At 39.7% G+C, this 22,724-nt stretch overlaps 1 protein-coding gene across 1 annotated transcript; it reads left to right on the top strand.

Moving 5' to 3' along the window:
• Positions 1-1,150: 1,150 nt before the first annotated feature.
• Positions 1,151-22,272, top strand: samsn1a (SAM domain, SH3 domain and nuclear localisation signals 1a). The gene is made up of 17 exons (XM_037775771.1): positions 1,151-1,259; positions 4,147-4,326; positions 5,259-5,305; positions 6,182-6,222; positions 6,913-6,996; positions 7,895-7,989; positions 8,949-9,072; positions 9,727-10,166; positions 10,268-10,284; positions 13,653-13,752; positions 15,124-15,204; positions 15,520-15,651; positions 17,086-17,203; positions 17,399-17,556; positions 17,775-17,990; positions 18,385-18,529; positions 20,702-22,272. Exons 1-17 carry the CDS (start codon positions 1,236-1,238, stop codon positions 20,854-20,856), a joined length of 2,157 nt encoding a protein of 718 aa, XP_037631699.1. The 5' UTR covers positions 1,151-1,235; the 3' UTR covers positions 20,857-22,272.
• The last annotated feature ends 452 nt before the right edge of the window (positions 22,273-22,724 follow it).

The following is a 22,724-nucleotide window of genomic DNA, read 5'->3' as shown; positions in this document are numbered from 1 at the left end:
TTTATTTAATTAATTTCTGAATCGCTTCTTTGGTCCTGCTAATACTGTGAATACAGATAATGCCTCCATGGAAGTCCTTTTTAAAATAACCTAGTTAATGTTTTATTTCTGATCAATACTTCAATAGTAGAATATAACTGTTTTGAACAATGCATCTAATAAAATATCCATTAAAAGGATCAAGTCATGACGACACTCAGTTGATAATGATATTTTCATAAAGATGGTGACTGTTTAGTATGCAGCATACAAACCATCATGTAGGCAGTGAGTACATTACTCCATACTGTACAAAAGAGGTAATTGTAATTTACTTGAGTAATTCCCTTTTAGGGTTTAACCATTTTTAAGGTTTTACTGCACATAAAAAGCACTATTTTTTCTTCATTCTTACCCCAGTAATCATCTCAAGTATGTATATATATGAAAGCATTTTTTGTTTTATTTATAGATTAATTTTCATTATTTATTATTATTTTTATTTTTTTAATTATTATTATTATTATTATTATTATTATTATTTACATTTATTTAAGTATTTATTATTAGTACCAGATCAAAGATCCTGTTTTATTTGTGTTGTATAAAAAAATTAATAAAAATACCAGTTTATAAAGTAGTATAGCAAATAGTATATAAAACATTAAATTCTAGTTCCACCAGATACAACACTAAAATATTGCTTATACGTTTATGCACCAGTATCAGCAATCTCATAATGTCATAATATCTCAGTCACAGGGGACATTGTTTTTGCAGTATTTTTATTTTGATGCATTTTGCTGATAATGCATCAGAAATATTACTTGAATGCAGGACTTTTGGAGAATGTGATGGAGAATTTTTAGATTCATATTCTGGTGCTTTTACTTAAATACATGATAAAGTAAGTAATGGAGTCTTTCACCACTGAGTTTAGGTTAAAAACAAGCATGGCTGCTGGACGAAGCTTCCCTGCTAAAAAAAAAGATTCAAAACAAAAGACTCTCTCTGTTGCTCCACCAATGGTGGGCCTGTTGTCAAGAGTGAGTCCTGCTTTAGCTGGTAGAGTAGTGGTGGTCCATCTATTGGATTAGTGGAGGGATTTCACTGTCGTATTAATCTGAGAAGACAGCAGGCGACCCGGGCTGGGCTCACGCTGAGCTGTTGTGTCTCTCAGTCTCTGGCTGTCACTCAGCTCGACGTTTTCACCTCCATCAGACGCACCGACGTGAACAGGAGAGCTCTACGCCAACATGAACCTTTTCTGCTTTTCGCTGGTAAGAGACACACTTTTACTTTTTCTGCATCTACCGAACAAGCTGTGTGTGAGGAGCTGAGTGAAAGAGAACTTTAGCCCTATGGTGCAAATGTGAACTTGAACTTTAAATATCTGTAAATGACGGCATGCTGTGGGAAAATATGTACAAGGTTGTTATAACGGCCTCTAAATAATCTACACATGATCCCAAAGACAAGCAACTCTAGTGAGACTGTTAGTTCATGTTTGAAGTCAGATCATTAATTGTTCAATCATTAGAAATATATTGAGTTGCTCCTTTTGAACAATCCACATCTAAACTGTCTCAAAATGTAAAAAATACTTCTCTAAACTCATCTGTTTTATTATGTTTTCCTCAGATTTACCATCCATGTACTAAATGAGAAGAGTATATTTGTGTACTTTAATGCTGTAGTTATGTATTAGTTGATGCGTTCACGATGCTAGAGGAGAAAGCAGAAAGAAAGTATTGATAAGTGAAACGACAGCAGGGTAAAGACAAATGTGTGGTGAGAGCATTACGCACATATGGTGCCTCAAGATGCTGCTGCAGCTGTCATGATACACGTGGAGACAACACAAGGGCAACTATACAGACTATTCTTTGGACAGATGTTGACCAATAATCAGGATTATTAACTACGTCTTGCTACAGTAAACAGAACTGTGATCGCACTGATTGTCGTCTCTGTTGTTGTTATTCTGCCTCACGTGTACGATGACTTCTTGTACAAACTCATTCATGAGATAACTAAAGAAAAAAACATTATAAATGCATGTAGTTTGGTTAAGATAATCATTTGTCACAATAGAGTAAATGATACTGTAAAATGTAATTGGGCGAAATAAACCAACCTGGTATCACGCCGAAGCGCGTAAATAAGTACGTAAACTAAGTAAGTAAACTAAGTACGTAAACTAAGTACAATACGTACGGAAACAACGTTACATAAGTATGGAGAACACGTCACAAATTGCACTAAAAAACACGTTACAAACGTCACGTACAAAACAAAACAGCGGTCTCCTGGTTGAAAGTCCTGTGTTTGTTGGACCCATCCACATCCCCTCCCACCCACAATAAGCAGTCTTTTTCTAACTTTTTATTTTACGTCACTAGCTCTGAGTGTAGCATACAGTATTTACACGGATGTGTTTACATTGTAGTCAGTACAGACTACATACAGACTACATGGCGTACAAATGACACGCCTAAAGCAGCGTTGTTATGTGACACTTTTGCTGGGCTGCACACAAGTTTTATGAAAACTATCTAGAAGGATAATGAAATGACATGATTATATTCAAGATTACATCCACAATTCAACATATTACAGCAACTGAAAAAAGGGAAGCAATATTAAAATATCTGCAATGAAAACGATAAAATCCTCAGTGTATATAAATGTGAGTTTTTCTGTGTATTGGATCTTTTAGTTTCTATAAATTCAGTCAAAAAATTAAAACAATGAGGCCTACATGGAACCTAAAAAGGATGATCTAATAAAATGATAATTTCTAACCAAAACACCGTCCTTTGTCGCCTCTAAAAATGTCTGTCTGTCCAGTAAAGAGATAAGATGTCGTAGTACAGAGAAGACGAGTTGGATGAAAGGAGAAACTGGTTATACGTTCCTAGAAGGAATCCAAACGAGCCGAACACATTTTAATCCTCACTGAAATCTGAGGAATTTCAATCCTCCTCTACATCCATGGTTGACAAGCAAATTTAAAAGAGCTTTAGAGCAGCATTAGCAGCATATCCCTCCAGTCATATCAAATCCTCATAACTCTAAATGTGATGCTTTGCGTCTGTTTACAATGCAACGAAGATTTATGTTGGCTGTCTCCTATATTTTAGTTTTTCTCAGTATTAGGCTCTGCAAACATCCATTATTTAAACTTTAAACTGATGTGTGTGCTTTAAAGTTGCATGACGCTGCAACCTGGTATCACACCAAAGCATGTAATAGACCCGCCTGTCCACCAGAGGATAGTATGTCAGTGTCACGTTTTGCCCAGTGGGCAACTCCGGGGTCTGAAAAGTGAAACCAATGTGGAAGTGCCTTAAACTTGCATTCTTTCTAATAGCCAGCAGGGGGCGACTCCTCTGGTTGCAAAAAGAAGTCTGATTGTATAGAAGTCTACGAGAAAATGACCCTACTTCTCACTTGATTTATTACCTCAGTAAACATTGTAAACATGAGTTTATGGTTTCAAATCTTCTTCAATACAGCATGATGTTCATTTAGTAAATTATGGTACCATTTAGAGTCAAATAGATCAAAAAGCAAAGTATGCTCTAGGTTGTGGCTACCTTGTGATTGACAGGTTGCTACCACTGCATTGTTCGGTCTGGGAGTCTGGAACTTTAACCCTTTCAAAGTGTGTTTTCAGTTCATGAAAGTTAATTATAACCGTTTGTTCGTCTAAAAATGTCTTATTCAGTGTTCTGGTTGAAAGTCCTGTGTTTGTTGGATCCATCCACCTCCCCTCCCACTATAAACAGTCTTTCTCATGTTTAATCCACATCACTATCTCTGAGCGTAGCGTATATTACGAGGATGCTTTTACATTGCAGTCAGTACAGACTACATGGCGAAAAAATAACACAGCAATAGCAAGAACGGCGTTCTTATTACACACTTTTTTCTTTGTACATTATCGTGTCATTCACACGCCTTTAGTGCGACCAGGCTGGACATTTACTCACCACTGACAAAGTGTTTAACCTATAAATCCTGCTTGATATGTGCACACTATGTGCTTCATCAAAAGTACTAATCAGACTTAATCCAACAGCATAGATGAAATCCATTCATAAATCAAGCCTGCTGCCAAAGTTCAACAGCTGTGTGTCTGTCTGTCTGTCCACATGGCACCAGGAGGGGTCCATGGACAGCCTGTATGAGGCGGTGCAGAGCTCCGGCGATGGTCCACCACCGCCCATCCCCAGCCGCTCCTCCAGCCGCGCATGCAGCCGTTCCTGCAGCCGCTCCTGCAGCCCAGCGGTGCTGCTGGATGACAACACAAAGTGGCGAGGCTCTGGGAGATCTATTTCTATGGTGAGAGGGAAGCACACTGTGTGTCCACACATCATGCATGTCTTACAGACTGTGAACGTTGGAGCCATGTGAACCCTCATGATCAGATTATATGGGGTCACTTCTCAGAGGAATTGGGACTTTTGGACTCCCACCCGCCAGATTGTACCTTTAAAATAAAGCTGATTATGGAATGATGAACAGAGCCAGTTGACAGCTGCTGCTGAAGCCAGACAACTCCGATTTTTTTATTCAATAATAAATAAATATATAAAGTTTATATTACATTAGGGCTGTCAAAGTTAACGTGTTTTAGCTGGCTCAGTTTTAAAGCTAGAGTGAAGATACTGGCATCATATGAAACTACATAAAGGAGGCTAAATAACGCTCCAAACTGGCATGGCCGTTTTGAAAGGGGTCCCTTGACCTTTGACCTCAAGATATGTGAATGAAAATGGGTTCTATGGGTACCCACAAGTCTCCCCTTTACAGACATGCCCATTTTATGATAATCACATGCAGTTTGGGGCAAGTCATAGTCAAGTCAGCACACTGACACACTGACAGCTATTTTGTTATGCTAAATGACCTGTGAGGGTTTCAGGACAATATTTGTCATTGTTTTGTGTTGTTAACTGATTTCCAATAATAAATATATACATACATTTGCATAAAGCAGCATATTTGCCCACTCCCATGTTGATAAGAGAATTAAATACTTGATAAATCTCTTTTTAAGGTACGTTTTGAACAGATAAAAAATGTATGAGGTTTAATCGTGATTAGATATGTCAATCAATTGACAGCCCTATATTATATATTATGTAAATTAAATGTAAATAATTTATTTATCAAATCCATTTGAATGTGATGGAAATTTGCATATTTTGTACAGATTGTTAAATAGATTGTTAAACACTAACATCTAACTGAAAATGTTTGTTTTCTTTCAGGAGATGCCTCAGGTGCAGAGAACCAACTCTAATAAAAAGAAAAGAAGGTGAGCTCACTAGAGAGTTAGACACAAACATGCTAACTTGTGGCACCAAATCACATTGGTTTTAGCTCACAGGTTAATCTATTTTATATATATTATATATATGTCATTCTGCTGTAAACACACAATGAAATTGCATTTAAAAACATTGTAATCCTGCCAGGAATTCAGGCATCGTTCTGCTTCTTTTGTTGCGTGCAAACTGCAGAGAGAATCTGCCATGCAAGTGAAAGGGGCTTTCCCATATGGAGTAATAATATGGCTTGAAAGGCTCCCAGTTTATTTTCACTGAGGGTTAATACTGTAAATCCTTCCCGCAGCAGATCAGACAAGCTCTTCAGCAATGCTCCTCTCCTCATCCTCATATTTAGCTCAGTTGGTCTGTTCAATGCAATGCTGTGTCTTAAGAAGAGGGATTGGCAGCCCATTATATGCAATTGAAAAAAAAGCTTTATATATTGTTTAGTTTGATTGGTAGTGAGTGTTTGTTGAGAAGCGGTGCCCTGTGGACTGTTGGGAAAGCAGAAGGCAGATTATAGCTTTGGGATAGTTGTACTAAGCGGATTCAAGACCCACCTACTTAGAGTCCCCATGTCGCCTCAACACCTTTTCTGCCCCGGCTTTACTTTGAAAGAAACCTCTGCACAATATCAATCTACCCTCTCACAATGAGATCTCAGTTTTTACCCTCATGCTGTGTGATTTTTTTTTACCTTTGTCATATTCTGTTGTTGCGTTAAGTGACAGTACATTATAAAGAACAATCATATCAGAGGGGTTGTTGTGTTTTGTTGTCAGACTAAAGGGCTAGAACAAATCTACTAAAACACTAATTAAATGCAACTGGGTAATATATTTCTTTGTTAATTTTACTTTCAGAACACATATATCCAAATCTGCATCAGATAATGAAGCACTGGGTGAGTACAAACAATTTCCTTTGTGTTTTGTTAATGCTGGATGAATTTGACTTTATTCATTAGTGTTTAAGAGTAACTGATTATAATGGCATGAATAAATATAAAGACATATATTCACCTGTATCATAAACCTTAAGGAAGAGTACAGTAGGGCTGGAACTAACGATTATTTTCATTGTCAATTAATCTGTCAGTTATTTTCTCGATGAATTGATCTATAAAATGTCAGAAAATGGTGAAAAATGTCAATCAATGTTTCCAAAAGACCAAGACGATGTCTTCAAATGTCTTGTTTTGTCCACAACTCAAAGATATTCAGCTTACTGTCATAGAGGAGTAAAGAAACCAGAAAATATTCACATTTAAGAAGCTGAAATCAGAGGATTTTGCTTTTTTTTCTTAAAAAAAATACTCAAACCAATTAATCAATTATCAAATAGTTGGCAATTAATCAACAGTTGACAACTAATCGATTAATCGTTGGAGCTCTAGACTACAGTAAAATAATTTACCCTTTTTAAAAGATGCTAAGAAAATACAGTTGTCTATTATTTAGATTAAAACCTCCAATAACCTACAAGGCTGCCTGTCTGTGACTTAAAAAACAATTTCATTCAGTGTCTCTGTGGCCTCTCCTTAACCTTTCATTTAAAGCCCTCAATGTTTGTGATTTGTCTCCGTCCACGGCAGATAACCCCGGCTGTAATACTGCAGTCTGGCAGCCCGCCAAGAGCCAAGAAGATTTAGTCCACACCGCCAACAATCACAATGAAGGTAAATAGGAAATAAATAGGTTAAGCTCATCTGTATGCCAACGTTCATTTGGACTCTCAGCATGACGTCTGAAGACGTGGGCTGGGTTTGCCAACCAATTCACCACCAGACTGTTGCGTATTTAATAATGTTACACAGGCCTGCAATGATTGTGCATGATGCTGAACACAAAGCAGTGGTAGGTAGGGCTGCTCGAATATGGCAGAAGTCATAATCACGATTATTTTGGTCAATATTGAGATCATGATTATTTAACACGATTACTCATTGACTTTGGAAACATCATGCATTTAGAAAGAAAATACTTTAGCCTACATTTTTAAGTTAAATGCACCAATCTAGTGCACTTGGAGAGCAAAATCAAAAGGCTAGATCATGTCACAAACGTCACTAACGTAATTTACAAGAAAAAAACGCCGGCCTTGAACACCGACCTTGAACGTCTCACTTACAGTGATGTTTTAAAGGATCAACACTGTCTGGGGAAACACAAAGAGGATTGTTATGGAAGATATCTACTTGATTTGATTGACTCAGACTGCCGAAGTCTCATACTGGCTACATTTAAACTTTGGAATACATTTTTGCACGAAATGAGGACTGTGGATTTTGTCCCCCATCACTTCCATTGGAAGCGTATTAGGAAGGTTTTTTTAATGTCCATTATGAACAGAAGGAATGATTACAACAAGCAAAACTTGATTCAATGTTCATAATGTCACCTGACATTTAAGACGGACTTGAAAAACTGTGCTTTGTGTCCTTTAATCCTGAGGAGTAGAGAAATACATGAATGAATCATCTTCCTGTACCCCCTTACTGGAGGATATGTTTTTTCTTTTGGTTTTCCAGTGTTTCACTAACCTGATGATATTGTAATTTATTTGTGTCCTTCTAGAAATGAGGAAGACTAAACACAGAACAGAAACCAAAGAAGGGAAAGGAGCTCATCATTCTGGCACAAAGAAGAAGGAGAAACCGCCCTCAGGCCAGGTAAGAATGAAAAGCTTCACTGCAGTCTTCTCAGCCAGCTTCACTTATTCATGCTAAACTAACACAATGTTAACCTAACTAAGTTGTTTAAGCACGAAAAATTAGGATTAACTTTTTGTAAGATAACATACGAACCATTGCATGAGGATACGTTGAATAAGTCGGTAGTTATAAGAGCCAAGCCAGCAACCACAAAGAAGAGCATAACATCCTTTATGCTCACCCTCCTTTATATCTCTGCACCAATGTTATTAATACACCACTAAATCAAATAATTGTCATCACAGACTGGTGCATCTGTAGACATGAGCATGTTTGCAGGTGCAGACTCATGGTCACATCACACAACAGGCCATTTTGTGTCAACTTGGGAGTTTCAAGCTGCTTGCGACATCCTCTTGTGGCCTAAATGGCACAATCATTTAACGCAAATGCTGATTGGGTTTTAATACAGTGCAGATGGTCCAAAGAGGGTGCTGCCCTCTGTGTAATCTCTGGTCCACATGGCAGAGAGAGATGTTAAACTGTCTATGTGTGTGTGCGTGTGTGTTTTGGGTGGGGAGGGTTTAGGGGCCTGATGCCAGGTCACCCAGTGCCCATCCTGACTAATGCCCATCATAGTGAGAAGCAAACAAAACAGAGCTTGCCAGTAGTGGATCAGCAGCAGCTCTCAGCGCCTCACAATGTGGCTTTGCTGCTAAAAGGACCAGCGACCCAAATGGGATTTGGTAGAAAATATTGTCTCTACACTTTTTATAAATAACCACCAAATAAAATAAAGAATTAAAAGTCTGCAGCCATGCTAGCGGCTCTGTGTGGCGGTATACTTAGGCACATCGATTAGTTGTTTGGTTATTTTTCTACTGCAATAAAGGAACGTTTTATTGAGCAATCAGCATCACGTTTTAGAGGTTTAGAAATGAAAGTATTTATATATTCTGTGTGTTGCATCTTTCCAGAATGTCCATGCCAACGGCACGGTTACAGAGGCTAAACCTGCTGTCAAAAGAAACCAAAAGACGGGAAAGAAACCAGGTGGAAAGAGCGGGAAAGAGGGGTCGAAGAAGAATCACAACTCCACAGGTGAGACAACTTAATACAGCAACAGCGAGATAAGGGTACCATCTCCCTACTAGATCAAGCTGTCCTCTCTGACCTCTCTAGCGTCTGTATGACTCACTGGCTGTGACTAAACGAAACTCATGCCAGTTCATGACTTTTCTGCTCTGATGAATTCTGAATTATACTTCCGCTCTTAAGTGTTGCAACACCTTCAGTGTAATGTGTCTGTGGTGTCCTTACAGTTTACAGGTACACAGACGGCTGCTTTATAGCAAACAAGCATCCGTTCAAACAACACACAAAGGCCATCTTCATATTCACTCCCCCCCTCTTTCCGGTGCTGCTTCGATGTGTAAAGTGGCCTCACAGATGGTCTCCTACATCTATCAAAGCAGTTTCCAGTGAAAAGCATCTCTTCGTTGCCGTGAAGTAAATGTTTAAAGAGACAAATCAGTATTTCTTTGCGTGACTGCATACATTTGCCAAGTAGCTCTGTGGTGGTGTTACGACACTCGGTGGGGAGAGCATATGCAGAACTATGAATCATGCTGCATTGCTGTAATGAACAGTTTTTGCTGTAGCAACACCTCAGCATGACGCATGAGACATATCAACATCCCTGACATTTTACCAGTCCCAGAAAGTTAACAAAATGTCTTCTGTGTCGTCTCTCAGTGCACTCCCCACCATGCGCTATGAGCCCACCCATGGGACCCCAATATCTGGACGTGCCGTACAGGTCAGACAGGAGGCCCTACCTAGGCAAGTCCTCCACTCTCCCCGCTCAGGAGAACGCAACGCCAGGCCGATGCACAGACATGGCCACCCTCCCCGGTGGAGCGACGCCCACCCACACCTACTCCCACCACCACCAGCGCTGGAGCAACCCAGGCGACAGCAGTCCTGCCTGGGGGACCATCCAGCACACCTGCCGCAGGCCGCTCACAGAGTACCGCGTGTACTCCCATGACTTCACCGCGTCCCCTGGGAGGGAGTGGGAAGGAAGACAGCAGCAGGCGACGGCCCAGGATGACAGCTTGAAACAGGACAGTAAACCCCAGATTCCTCCAAAGGTGACGCGATCTGTCACAGATGTGGATCTATCAGAACCAAATGTAAGTTTCTGCTGGTCATTAGTTAGTACTTGAAGGAGATCTGAGCATGCTCTGAGTCAGTGCTGTAACAATTCTGATGTGTAAGAGCCGTTTCTCATCAGTGCGATGCGAAAATACGGTATGGAATTTTTCCGCATGCCAGCAATGCACACCGGTTCCGGTGCAAATTATCGTTGCTGTGTTCCATTTTAGTCAATGAGGCCTAAAGAGTTTACTCCAAAATAGTGCCGTGTCCACTTCATGCAACAAAAACACAGACAGAGAATGTCTAAGGGGCTAACGTTATCTACACAATACATAAACTAATTGGACCCCAATTTGATGTTGTGGCTAGCCCCGTTCCATGACCAACATATCACGTTAACAAGTGCATATCAGATACATTACCATCTTCATCGTGTCCCAGATGCTGGGGGATCTCAAGCCATATATTGTCCTTTATTTGGTTGTTGAGGTAGTTATGTTTGTCATACATTATTGGGTGTTGAGAAGGGGATGGCCCATTGTTATTCCAAAACACCAATAGTCCAAAAAAAGTCCCATTGGACCGAAAAAAGCCCATTTGTCCGACAGTCCGTTACCCCAAAAACAAACACCCATTGTTCCAGAATCGTTGTTCCGAAAAAACACTCTCTGTGCAAAAAAAACAAGCACATAGTTAATTATTATGCAGAATGATGGTCAGTTGGAATAAGGGATTTCATTGGTCAAATATATATTTCAGTAGGTGTAAATCTGCTGAAGTCGAGGTTCTGCAGAGGTAATGCAAGCCTTCATAAGAACCCACAAAATCAGTTTTTATAAATTTTCGCGCAAATTGTTCAGACGAAAATCCGTGCTTGGTGTGAAACGGCTTTAACTTTGCATCATACACTTCAAGTTCAAGTCAATTTCAACTTTATTGTCATTTTTCCACATACAAAGTAAACGGTTAAAACGAAATCTCGTTGCTTGCGGACCAAGGTGCAAACACAGACATACAAAAACAGTCACAAACATAGAACATAACACAGTGAACAAAGTGCGATAGTGCAGCAGAATAAAAAGTGGATGACAGGATGATTAACAGAGTAAAAGCAGTATAAAAGCCGTTGCAGAACGTAGCAGTGGTGGTTATGATGCTGCGAAACCTCCTGCCTGATGGCAGAGGTGTAAACAGTCTGTGTGAGGGGTGTGAGGGGTGTGAAGGGTGTGAGGGGTGTGAGAACTGCTTAGTGCTACTGCAGTTTTACAGTACTGGTCACTATGCAGCCCTAATGAAGCTTAACTATTCTTGCCTTTTTAATGCACTTGTGCCCCACATGCTGATACAATGTGCTTGAATGGGTCTCTTAAGGAAGCTGAAAGGCACCACAATATAAACAGATTTGGTATCATTATCATTTAACCTCTTAAACGCCGCAGACTCAATGGCAGGCCCATGTTGAGAGGCCATCTGAAGGACAAGAATTTGTGGGATTCAGTTGGTAATTACTTTCTAAATTAATCTTAGGGGGTTCTTTCAGTCAGTTGCTGTTCAATACAGCAAGTTCAATGGTCATGCAGCGCTAATACCACACAACAGTGCCGATTGAGTTTAAAGGTCAGTGCTTTTGCGTGCACTTGACATCTCTCAAAGCATAAGACCTCTGCTGATACCCAGTGAGCACGTGCAGGGTGACACAAAGCAGTTAAAGCTTAACATGACTTGGGAGAAAATAGTCGAAGATGAAACGGATGATCCGGTGTAGAGATTACAAAATCCCTATGGATCTATAGTGTCTTTGGTCCTTAGGGGTAAAACGTCATTTCATTGGACACGAAGCCTCTTAATAGTATAGAAGAGATGGTGTAGAGGTTAAGACTCCCTCTTTAATGACTTCATAGCTCTCCAAGAGTCCTACAAGTCCACACACCAAACCGACATCAGAGAACTAGCGGCGATGAATGCCGACCGTTGTGTCACCTCACATCACCTGTGTCTTGGCCAAAAAGTTGCACACCACAAAGACTAAAGCCAACGGCCAACTACCACGTACGTCCTGCGCCTGCGTGAGAGGAAATAACTCTTCACACCACGTTAGCCGACCATTTTCACACCATTCTCTCTCACCACTTAGCTTCATTTCAGATGGACATGTCGTGTGAAAATATCCGAGTATCGGAGCGATCAGATGAGATCTTAACTTTACTCGTTGGCTTGCTTTCCCCACTACTTTCCCTATGTTATTTTATTTTACTCTCCTCAACCATCTGATTATCCCCAGGTTGAGAACCACTGCTATAATGCACATTTACTGCAAATATGATGCTCTGTTTTAGAAAATCCCAATCCTATCTTCTTCTCCAGCTCTGTTTGAAAAATATTTAAAACAAATTAAATCAATAACTCTGAAGCCAGAAGTCAGAGGACCTTCACTAACAGTGCTTTAAAATATTCCAACAAAGATCAGCTGACTTTTTAAAATTGCAGATATCTCATTTTGAACTCTCCAGATGAACAACTGTCTCTCCAGGGAGTCAAGAGCCTCTGAAGTAATAGATTAGATCCCCTAATCTGGATTGACAGGAGTTTACAGTTGATTGCAAGCAGTGGGATTAGGAAATGGTTTTGTTTGTAGAATTCCCTTTTCTACAACTCACCAATTGAAATACCCCACAATGTAAACACAGCGGCAAATCCCCACATGGCAATATCAGGGCAGGATGATCCTGCAGAGAGTCAAACTGCCTCTCAGATACACCATGTTTTATAATAAGGTTACAGGTGGTTATTTAGTGACTTTTAACCCTTGTCAAAACAGAAATCCACTAGACACATCTCATTTTCATGTCTTAGTGTTTCTAAGACATAAAATGAAATATATCCACTTCCATGTTGAGAGCAGAGACAAACCGGAAAGTGTTTCGAAACAACTGAGTTGCCACTTCCAGCTGTTCCTCTGTGATACATCCGCACTTCCTCAAAAGTATTCACCCAACATTAAGAAATGAGTGCATCACAATAATCACTCAGCATCATTTACCATAACCAAGTTCCCCATTGCTATTAAAAGGACATTTTGAGGAAAGTTTCAAATGTTGGTCAATGAAATTAAAACAGCTTTTACTTTAAACTTTTGTTGAATAATTATATTAGTTTGTTCATGTGGTTGTTCATGACTCTCCAGTGGTTATTTGATTGAGCTTTACTTGGTGACATTGCTGCCCAACTCTGAGCAGATCAACCTCAGCTATCATCGTCATCTCAGATCTTATGAAAAACAATATTATAAAAACCTAGATACAGCTTTTCCTGGAAGTGGTTAATGGTTATCAATTTTTTTGTCGAGCAGGCCACAAAATGCAAACTCCAGCACTTGTATTTTCCCCTGTCGAAGCAATACTGCTACGAGAAACGCAGCGTCAATTGCCTCACATCCTGTGTGTTGTAAGGAAGTGGGCCAGCCAGCCCATCAGACAGGCAGTCTCATTTTTAGTTAACACTTCACTGTCAGGAGAGTAAAGACAAGAGAAGAGCAAGGATCTGACATTAACCTTAAAACAGGAGAAAATGTTACAGAGGGCGGCATCCAATGTGTCAGACAAAAAGAGCAGCAAGCCGAAGGTAGGTGAAAATCAAAACTAAATATGAGTTAACTGCAGGAGCCAGAGAGACAAAATATGATATTTATTGATAAGCAAAGATGTCCAAATGTCACTTTTGACATATTCACAACGGTTGCAACTTATTTTCATTGTCGATTAATCTGTCAATTATTTTTGCGAAAGAAACCAGAAAATATTCACATTTAAGAAGCTGGAATCAGAGAGTTTTTCTATTTTTCTTAAAAAATGACTAACAAACCGATTATCAAAACAGACAACTAATCGATTACTTATAGTTACTAATAGTCACTTCAACAATGACCAGTGTTCACAAGGAAAAAAAGAGAGACAGCAACAAATTTGTACTGAAGTTGCAGCTGAATTTAATGTCTAACATCATTTAAAAAAACAATAAATTATGTCAAGAAAATTGTTTGTAAAATACTGATTGAACACTAAAAGACTGGTTGCCATACGGTGATTTTTTTTGTCCAAATATGTACAGTAAACTGTATTTTCCAAGTGAATTTTCACAATGTAAAACAGACAAACAACAATGTCAATGAAATACAAACAATGCAATAACACCAAAAACTGAATTAGGGGGAAGACGAAAGCTTTAAAACACTTCATTCTTTGTATTTGTAGTCGGTGGAGTAAAGTGTTGGCCTGTCAGACGCTGCCGCATTAAATCAATCCACAGAGAGCTGTCTAGGAGTATGGAGCTCATATTTAACCAGGATTTCCAGGGATTACTGTCATTTATATAATTATTTTGGAGATGATGGGGAGCTGGGAGAGATTATAATGACTTTTAGTTTTATGAAAAATTGGAGAGAGGAAAGAATTAAAACTGAGCCGGAGTAAAGTAACTATGAGTACATGTCGCCGGGGTCGTGAGGACACGACAGTTTCATTTATGTATTTATCTACTCATATTGAATACTGACATGTTAACCAGAACAGCTGTATAGAGACTGAATATTCTCTCTGCAGCCACATCATCTGCGTCATGATTTAATACATGACCACAAATGTACCACAAAAACTAACGAGCTTTCACTTCAACAAACTCTCCGAATGGAGTGAATATTTGCTGCATATATATAAATATAAACTGTATATACTGAACATGCCTTCCATTTGCTTTTATGAGCAAAAAATTAGGAACACTTTGGCTTTCCTTAAGAGACAGTGTAAAGTAGATAGTAGTAGTAAAGCTTCAATCAAAGTTCATCAGTAAAGATCCACTCGGGTCATAGAATGAAGATGCTTTCAGACAGCTTGAACAAGGACTCACAAGTGCAATGACGTTACTGCTGTTACGAATTGATGTTATGTAATGTAATTAATGCCATCCTTTGTCTCTGTCTGTTAATCCTCCCCACAGCGCTCCACCAGCTTCGGTAGGTTTGAGGGTCTCAGAAATCACTCGCCACTAGCCAAACCAGAGGAAAATGGAACAACTGTGGTTCGTAGATTTGTTTTCAGTTCATTTTTATGTGCATAACTGCAAACAAAATAGTACTAAGTAGCAAGAATGATAGCAGTTAATTGTCAATAACATTTGCATTAAGGTGGTTCCCCTTTTGCACATACAAAAATGTGCAGCCATAATGCGACATTGGAAAACATGCTGGGAAAAATCCTTTGCTGCACAGGAAGTGATGCATTTGACTATGTTTATGGAGCACAGATACAAAAGCAGTAGATGGGATAAATATGAGGAAGCTCTTTAATATCACAGTACAACTGTATATGTACTAAACCAACTCTCTTTACACAGCTCACAGAAGAATGTGAGACCATTTTGGACCAACACAAATCAGCTGGACTTGGGAAGAAGATGAAGGCTATTTCACTCACCATGCGCAGAAAAATGGGCAAAAAACACGCCAAGTCTTTTTCTGAGGAGATGGTGAGTCACTGTCACTGGAAAATAACACACACACACACTTATTACACATCTATTGCCTCTGCATGGCTCTCAACATGAAAAAGGCTGAGCTGGTGGCTCGCAGCTAATGGTGCCAACAGTGGAAACAACAGCAACAGTGCTGACAGAGATAACAGTGTTAACCTGGGGGGAATCAGAAGGTGGGTGCTACGCTTCCGTCACTGCGTCGTCAGTCGGGACGGCGAGATCAGCTTTAACCGCCGTATTAGAGCAGTGCAGAGCGGCGGCCATGAGCTAGCCAGTGGGGCACGCTCACATGCACTAAAGACCCTGACACACCAAGCCGCCGCACAGCCGCCGCACAGCCGCCGCACAGCCGCCGCACAGCTTGGGGCCGTTGGTGAGTGTCTGTCAGCCTAGTTTTTGCGATGTGTCCCACACCATCAGCTCTAATCTGCTCGTGTTGGAGTTTTTGCGGCCGATTCAGCCTGTTGAATCGTATCATAACAACAGCTTGTATATCTGTCGTCCTAGATCTTCCGGTTTCCCTTTTTTAATGGCGAATACAGACTACCACGACATGCTGGTAGGGGGAGTTATTTCATCTCACGCAGGCGCAGAACATACGTGGTAGTCGGCCGTCGGCTTGTTTGATTGCAACTTGAGGCGACTCAAAGGTCGGCCTTCGTCACCGCTGGTTTTTTGATGTCGGGTTAGTGTGTTTGGGCCTTAAGATGCACTAAAAGCATGCTTGGCCGGCCTGGCTATGTCAACAAAGCGCGGAGAAGCTCTGATTACAACACACACAGAGGGAGAGTGACTTTGTTTTCTGCTCAGGTAGACATTACTCCTCTATATCTCTACATAGCAAATAGTTGTTTGCTGCTATATTAATGCTCTGAATATCATTTATAGAGCACCTTTAATTACTATTAGGTAAAGCTTTTGATCATACACATACATTGGTAATTCAAGGGTACAGATCACTATTTCATATGCGTCAATCAACAATGTGTGAGCTCAAATGATAAAAACAAAACAGGATACCTGTCACATCCGCTAAAAGTCCAGACTCGCTGACAATCAGTCACATCAAACCTGTGTTGTTTTTCTTCAGTGTCTTATCGCTCTCATCTCTGATGAACCCACATCCTCAATGATGCTGTGGTAATATGTAAATGACGCACTTCGCTCTGACCTACACCGAAAAAGCGTCTGATTGCAGTTTTCTGTTTTACTGCAACACTGATGAGAGATAATGAGAGCTGCTCTGCAACTTTCACAACCTACATCTCTATCTGAAGCTCTCTGTTTTAGTTTCCTTGTTGTCTTTCACTTTCACGTAACTTGATCAGTTAACTGGAGTTTGCACACTTATGTACATTTCATTTATGATCAATTAAGGATCATGAGAATGTCTCAATTAAAACTGTCTATCTTTTATTTTCCTCGCAGGGTGATGACGCAGACAAAGACCCAGAGGCAGAGACAGAGAGTGGCCCTCCAGCTGAGAAAAGCTCTGATAAGACAAGAATCTCCTTAGAGAGTCTGTACAGCGGCCAGAGCTCCTCTAGTAAGTATCTGCATATCCTGAATACACTGCACACTGGACCAGAGAGTGCTGGGTTGTTTTAGCCCACATAGTGAATAAATGAATAAGGTTATATAACTAATTCCACTTTGGAAGCCAGCTGATCCGATTAACCGGTACAATGAAGTGTTATTAGATAACCATGTGTAATCACACTGTGCGGTGTTGTGTTTGTGGGTTCAGGCGGTGTGACCAGTGAGTCCAATGGTTCTGGTCAGAGAGACAGTCTGAGGCTGGAGGAGGACGGCTCCTATCAGGGGCAGTTCTGTGGCAGAGCTCGCGTCCACACAGACTTTGTTCCCAGCCCGTACGACACAGACTCACTCAAACTCAAGGTGAGACACAACACTGTTTGTCTACACTGATATGTTGTGTAGTAACAAGTATGCAAAGGATAATAAAGGATTGTATGTTGAAGTACATAGGAGTTATTGTTTTGTTTTTTACCGTGGTATCGAATTGATATCAAGAATCGTGGAAGTTCACTTGTACTGGTATCGACCACTACATATCTGGTGCCGTGACATCCCTATTCACTATAATGTTTTCCTAGGTCGGTGACATCATCAACATCATCAGTAAGCCTCCGATGGGCATCTGGACGGGCATGCTAAACAACAAAGTGGGCAACTTCAAGTTCATCTATGTGGAAGACGTTTGTGCGGAGAAAGAAGAAGAAGAGGTAGCTCCCAAGATCAGACAACAGAAGCTGTGCAAACGACCTCGGCCTAAAACGCTGCTGGAGTTACTGGAGCGGCTGAATCTGGAGGTGAGGACGAGATCACTCACTGGTTTTTAGTTTAGTACAGTTATGATTGTAACAGGCAAGCAGTTAAAAAAGTTAACTCTTCTTCCTTGATGATTATGAACTCCTCTGATGCTGTAAACATAATCTAACAAAAGAAATCCTAAAGTGAAAGCTCAACAAATTTACCATGAAATGCTGCTGTACTTTAAAAAAAGTACAGACATACATTGCGGGTAAAACACCTGAAACGATCAAGTCTCTGTGGTCTCCAGACCTTTGTAAACACTTTGTACCACATGATCTGAAACTTGAGAGCGTTAAGAGATGAAAGGTGAACGTGTACACCACTGGGTTTGTTTTCTACTCAAGTGCGCCGTGTGGGTTGATGGTAATGAGAATGCCACTGTTGTTGCAGGAGTACGCCTCTGCCTTGCTGCTAAATGGCTACCAGTCGGTGGAGGACCTGCTGCACCTGCAGGACAAACACCTGATAGAGCTGAACGTCAAAGACCCCGAGCACAGACGCAAGCTTCTCGCCGCTGCTGAATTCCGCTACACAGGTTAGCAACATGCCAAGCGATGATGGCTATCACTTGTATTATCAACAACAATTAACCACACTATATTTTACAGTCCACTAATTAGTGCTTCATTAAACAGCGACATGGTCGACTAAAAAACTGATAAAAGTGTAGTTCATTTTCAGTAAGATGATCACTCTTGGAAAATAAATCCCAGTGTAAAGGCCTCCAATTATTCTTTGGTGGCTTATTTTTAAATAAGCTCATATTCCATTTTTTCCCAGCACACATTTTTACTTGTCATACTAGTGTCACAAACTGGCTCAAGGAATGTTTACTTAAAACATAATTTATAAAATAAAGTTAACACAAAACAATGGAGATCAGCACATGGACCAGTAAACCCAGCGACATCAACAAAGCTCACACAAACAAAACCAAACAAAGCATGGGCTGCAGCACTTACTACCAAAGCTTCAGACACAACATTAAAGGTAACTCAACACACCCTTTTGTTCATCACAGCACTCAACAAAGCCCTGTAACAAGAGTAATTTTACAAAAAGCATTAGTGACATTCAAACAGCGAGAGACGCCGAGGTAAAGATGTTAATATGAACATCCTGTTTCTGCGAAAACAAAGTATAAATATAGAACTACGTAAGTGTCACTGAATTTGCTTATCGCCGACTTGGTTGGAAATTATATGCGATTTCATTTCTGCTGAAAGGTTCATATGTGAAAGCGGAGGCACAGAAGTGAAATACATCCTGCGCTCTGTGAGAGGCTTATCAGAGACTTCCTGTTACTCAGATTGAAAGTGCTTAATGGGGCAGAAGGTGTTCCTGTAATCGGATGTCTTGAAGCAGAAGGCTGATTATCGCCGCGTGAATGAAAACAAAACTACTTTCCAGTGTGAAGAAGGAACTATAGGGCTGTCCGTGACCAAAAATGTCCTTAGTCGACTAACACTCATATGATTTAAGTTGATTTAATCGACAAAACAGTAAATCTGAGTTTCTCCAGAAAGAATCACACAAAAGCACCACTTTAAATCTTGTGTTTACCAGAGATGTGCTCATAAATTTCTTGGAAATAAGTCATTCAGCATGAAAAAAAAGAGACCAAAATGACCTGTTAGTCGACCTATCGACTAAGTAACAGGGAATCACCAGAGGTGATACTATATTATCACAATGCTTCATGTCACAATACGATCTTATTACGATTTTAAACATTTTGCGATATGCTGAGTATTGCGATACGATATATTGTGATTTATTACCTTTTTTCCACTGTAAATTATGCAGTTTGTCAACATCTGTTTTATCTAATAAGATACTGTTTTCACTCTCAGAATTTTCATTCACATATCTTGAGATCAGATGTCAAGGGACCCCTTTGAAAATGACCATGCCAGTTTTTCATCGCCAAAATTTAGTGTAACTTTGGAGCGTTATTTAGCGTTCTTCCCGACAAGCTAAAAATCCCATCAGAGAACTTAATCATTCTAATAAAAGATCGATACGTGACGTCTGTGTATCGATACAATATTATGACGCAAAACATCCCGATACTATGCTGTATTGATTTTTTCCCACCACTACCGTAGAAGGACCAAAATCCACTGGTTAGTTATGTTCATGTTTTATTTCGGTTGTAGACGAGGCAAATTAAAGGTTATTGTAATTTTCCTCTCTGAGTGACAGTGTTACTTAACAGATGGCTGCGCCTGCAGCGTGACCCTGCCAGGCTTGTTGACTCATGAGACGCCAGTAATTTAATCAAGCTGAACTCCATTAGGTTAGTGGTTTGGCAACCTGGACGGGAGGATTAGTAGCTTCCATCAGTGAAGCAGAAATATTAAAGAATGGTGGAATATTTTTACTCTGTGAGAGTGGAAAATAAAAGTCAAAGAGGACATTACATTTTGAGGCATCTGAAAGTTTTCTGCTTCTGTTAACTGGGACACACCGGCAGAAGTTATTCTAGTATTTGGATAATTTGGCATCTCACAGTCAGCCAACAACACATCCTCCTGGTTTCACAGTCATTCTGAATCATCCATTTCAATATGGGTTAATTTCCACTTATTGAAGGGTTTGGCAGAGATTTTTTCTTCTATAATGTGGTTGGAAACGGAAACATTTGGAAACGGAAACACCTAATATTATGACATTTGATTTAATTCTGTTTGGTTTGTGGCTGCAGGTGATGACGTCAGGGAACCGGAGGTGCACATATCATCCCACAGTCTACAAGAAGACGACAGCGACTGTCCCAGAGACTCGGGTTGCTTCATCCCATCTGAATGTTCAGAAAGCAAGGAGGACGCAGAGCCGCTCACAGACGCCGTGGACTCTTAATGTGATTACTTGTCAGATGGATACTTTGACAATTGGAATTTGGAATTTGGAATTCAGTGTTGTGTATTTTCTTATGACAGATGCGGTTTTAACAATTATCCTTTAATCTAAAGCTAGCTACATGCTTGCCTAATGTACAAGCTTTTTAAAAGTGTGAAAGGAAGAACAAAACCGATATTCTAGATGTCATCTTATCCATTTGTCGCTTTATCAATAAGACTAGTGCGCTGACCGTTCTGAACATGCCTGGGCTGAATGCTCGGCCTGTGGTGTTGCTGATTGCAGTTTTCTCGAGAACCGCTCATACAAACAACTTAAACACTCAACACAGCGCTTCACTTGGGTCCTTAGCAATACACCTGCCATGACGTAGTTGCGTCACACACCCAAGAACGCAAGAACCCACCTAAAAGTATCAAGTCATGCACTGGGGAAATACTGGGGAAGTCTTTTACTCACAAAACACAGTTGGGGTTTACTCACGGTCCACTACCATCCACTATATCCAGCATCTATGTAACGTTAGTTATCCACTATATCCAGCATCCATGTAACGTATCCAGAGCGGCGGTTTGTTTGTAAGGCCGGGCCTGCTGCGGACGCCATGTTGGACAGGTGGACCGCCCGCCCCGCTGTTGCTGTTCTCTTCTTCTCCTCCTTTGGTGTTTTCCGGCAGTTGGCATCCTTTAAGTCGCATTACTGCCTCCTACTGGATTTAATCGTCCACTATTATGTTCTGTTTTATCCTTGTAAACAGTCCGGTTGCTTTCAAAAACCTAAATATATAATTTTTCTCCCCTCCATCACTGCCGCTGTTCGCTTGTTTTATTCAAAGTGTATTAATATGGAACGTGTCCAAATTGCGCTACATTCGACAAAGTATTCCTCCGGGTCCCCAGAAATCCATCTGCCAAGTGAAAAGTAGATCGGATGAACGGTTCTCGAGATATGCAGCACATATAACCACATACAGACAGAAAGACAGAGATGCTTGCTTTATAGTTATATAATAATCACGTATTCTTTATTTTATGTTGTTGAAAAATTGGCATTTTTATTGATAAAATGTCACCTGTATTTATTGCATTTGAAATCATCCAGTGTATTTTTTATTTCCATATAAAGCCTTTATTTATCACATCTGCATCATTTTTACCTTTCTCATCAATCTTATTCAACATCCTGTGTAATCTTCCTATAAATGAATGAGGTGATGTTGGTGAAGAGATGTTTTTGAAATGTAGTGTCTGGGTTTGAACGATTCATATTCAAATCTTGCCTATAATGTATACTGTACAGGAAAACGTGGTATTTTCTGAACGTGTGTGAATGAGTGCGTGGGAGAGCCTGTGTATGTAAAAGTCAGCATTCAACTGTTTTCACAACTTTTTGTAAATAAAATCAAAGTCTGAATTATTTATTTTCATTATTATTTCACCTACCAGCACATTGCCTGATTTATGAGTGCTTGATGCCTAAACAGCCATGAATTAAATATAATAAATGAATAAAACATATAATATAAAAGTGATTTTTAATTTGATAATCAAACAAGTTGATTAAAATATTTTTATTTATTTAAATGTTTCTTCTTAAATGAAAGTGAGGATTCAAAACTGTTTTCCCAACTTTTTGTAAATATAATCAAAGAAAAACAATTAAACATATATATATAAATATATATATATATGTTTAATTTTTTATATATATATATATATGTATATTTTTTTTACAGTCAGAATTATTTATTTCACCTATCAGTACAGTGCCTGATATATGAGTGCTTGATGCCTAAACAGCCATGAATTAAATATAATAAATGAATACAAATTATATATATATATAATTTTATATATATATATATATAT

Source organism: Sebastes umbrosus, chromosome 7 (assembly GCF_015220745.1).
Source record: "Sebastes umbrosus isolate fSebUmb1 chromosome 7, fSebUmb1.pri, whole genome shotgun sequence".
Lineage (NCBI taxonomy): Eukaryota > Metazoa > Chordata > Actinopteri > Perciformes > Sebastidae > Sebastes > Sebastes umbrosus.
Note: the sequence above shows the minus strand (reverse complement) of the source record. Positions and strands in the feature narration are given on the sequence as shown.

Coding starts and splice junctions, on each gene's coding strand:
- samsn1a (XM_037775771.1), top strand. CDS start 1,236: ATGAACCTTTTCTGCTTTTCGCTG. Junction 6,997..7,894: donor CGCCAACAATCACAATGAAG/GTAAATAGGAAA, acceptor GTGTCCTTCTAG/AAATGAGGAAGACTAAACAC. Junction 15,205..15,519: donor AGGAAAATGGAACAACTGTG/GTTCGTAGATTT, acceptor CTCTTTACACAG/CTCACAGAAGAATGTGAGAC.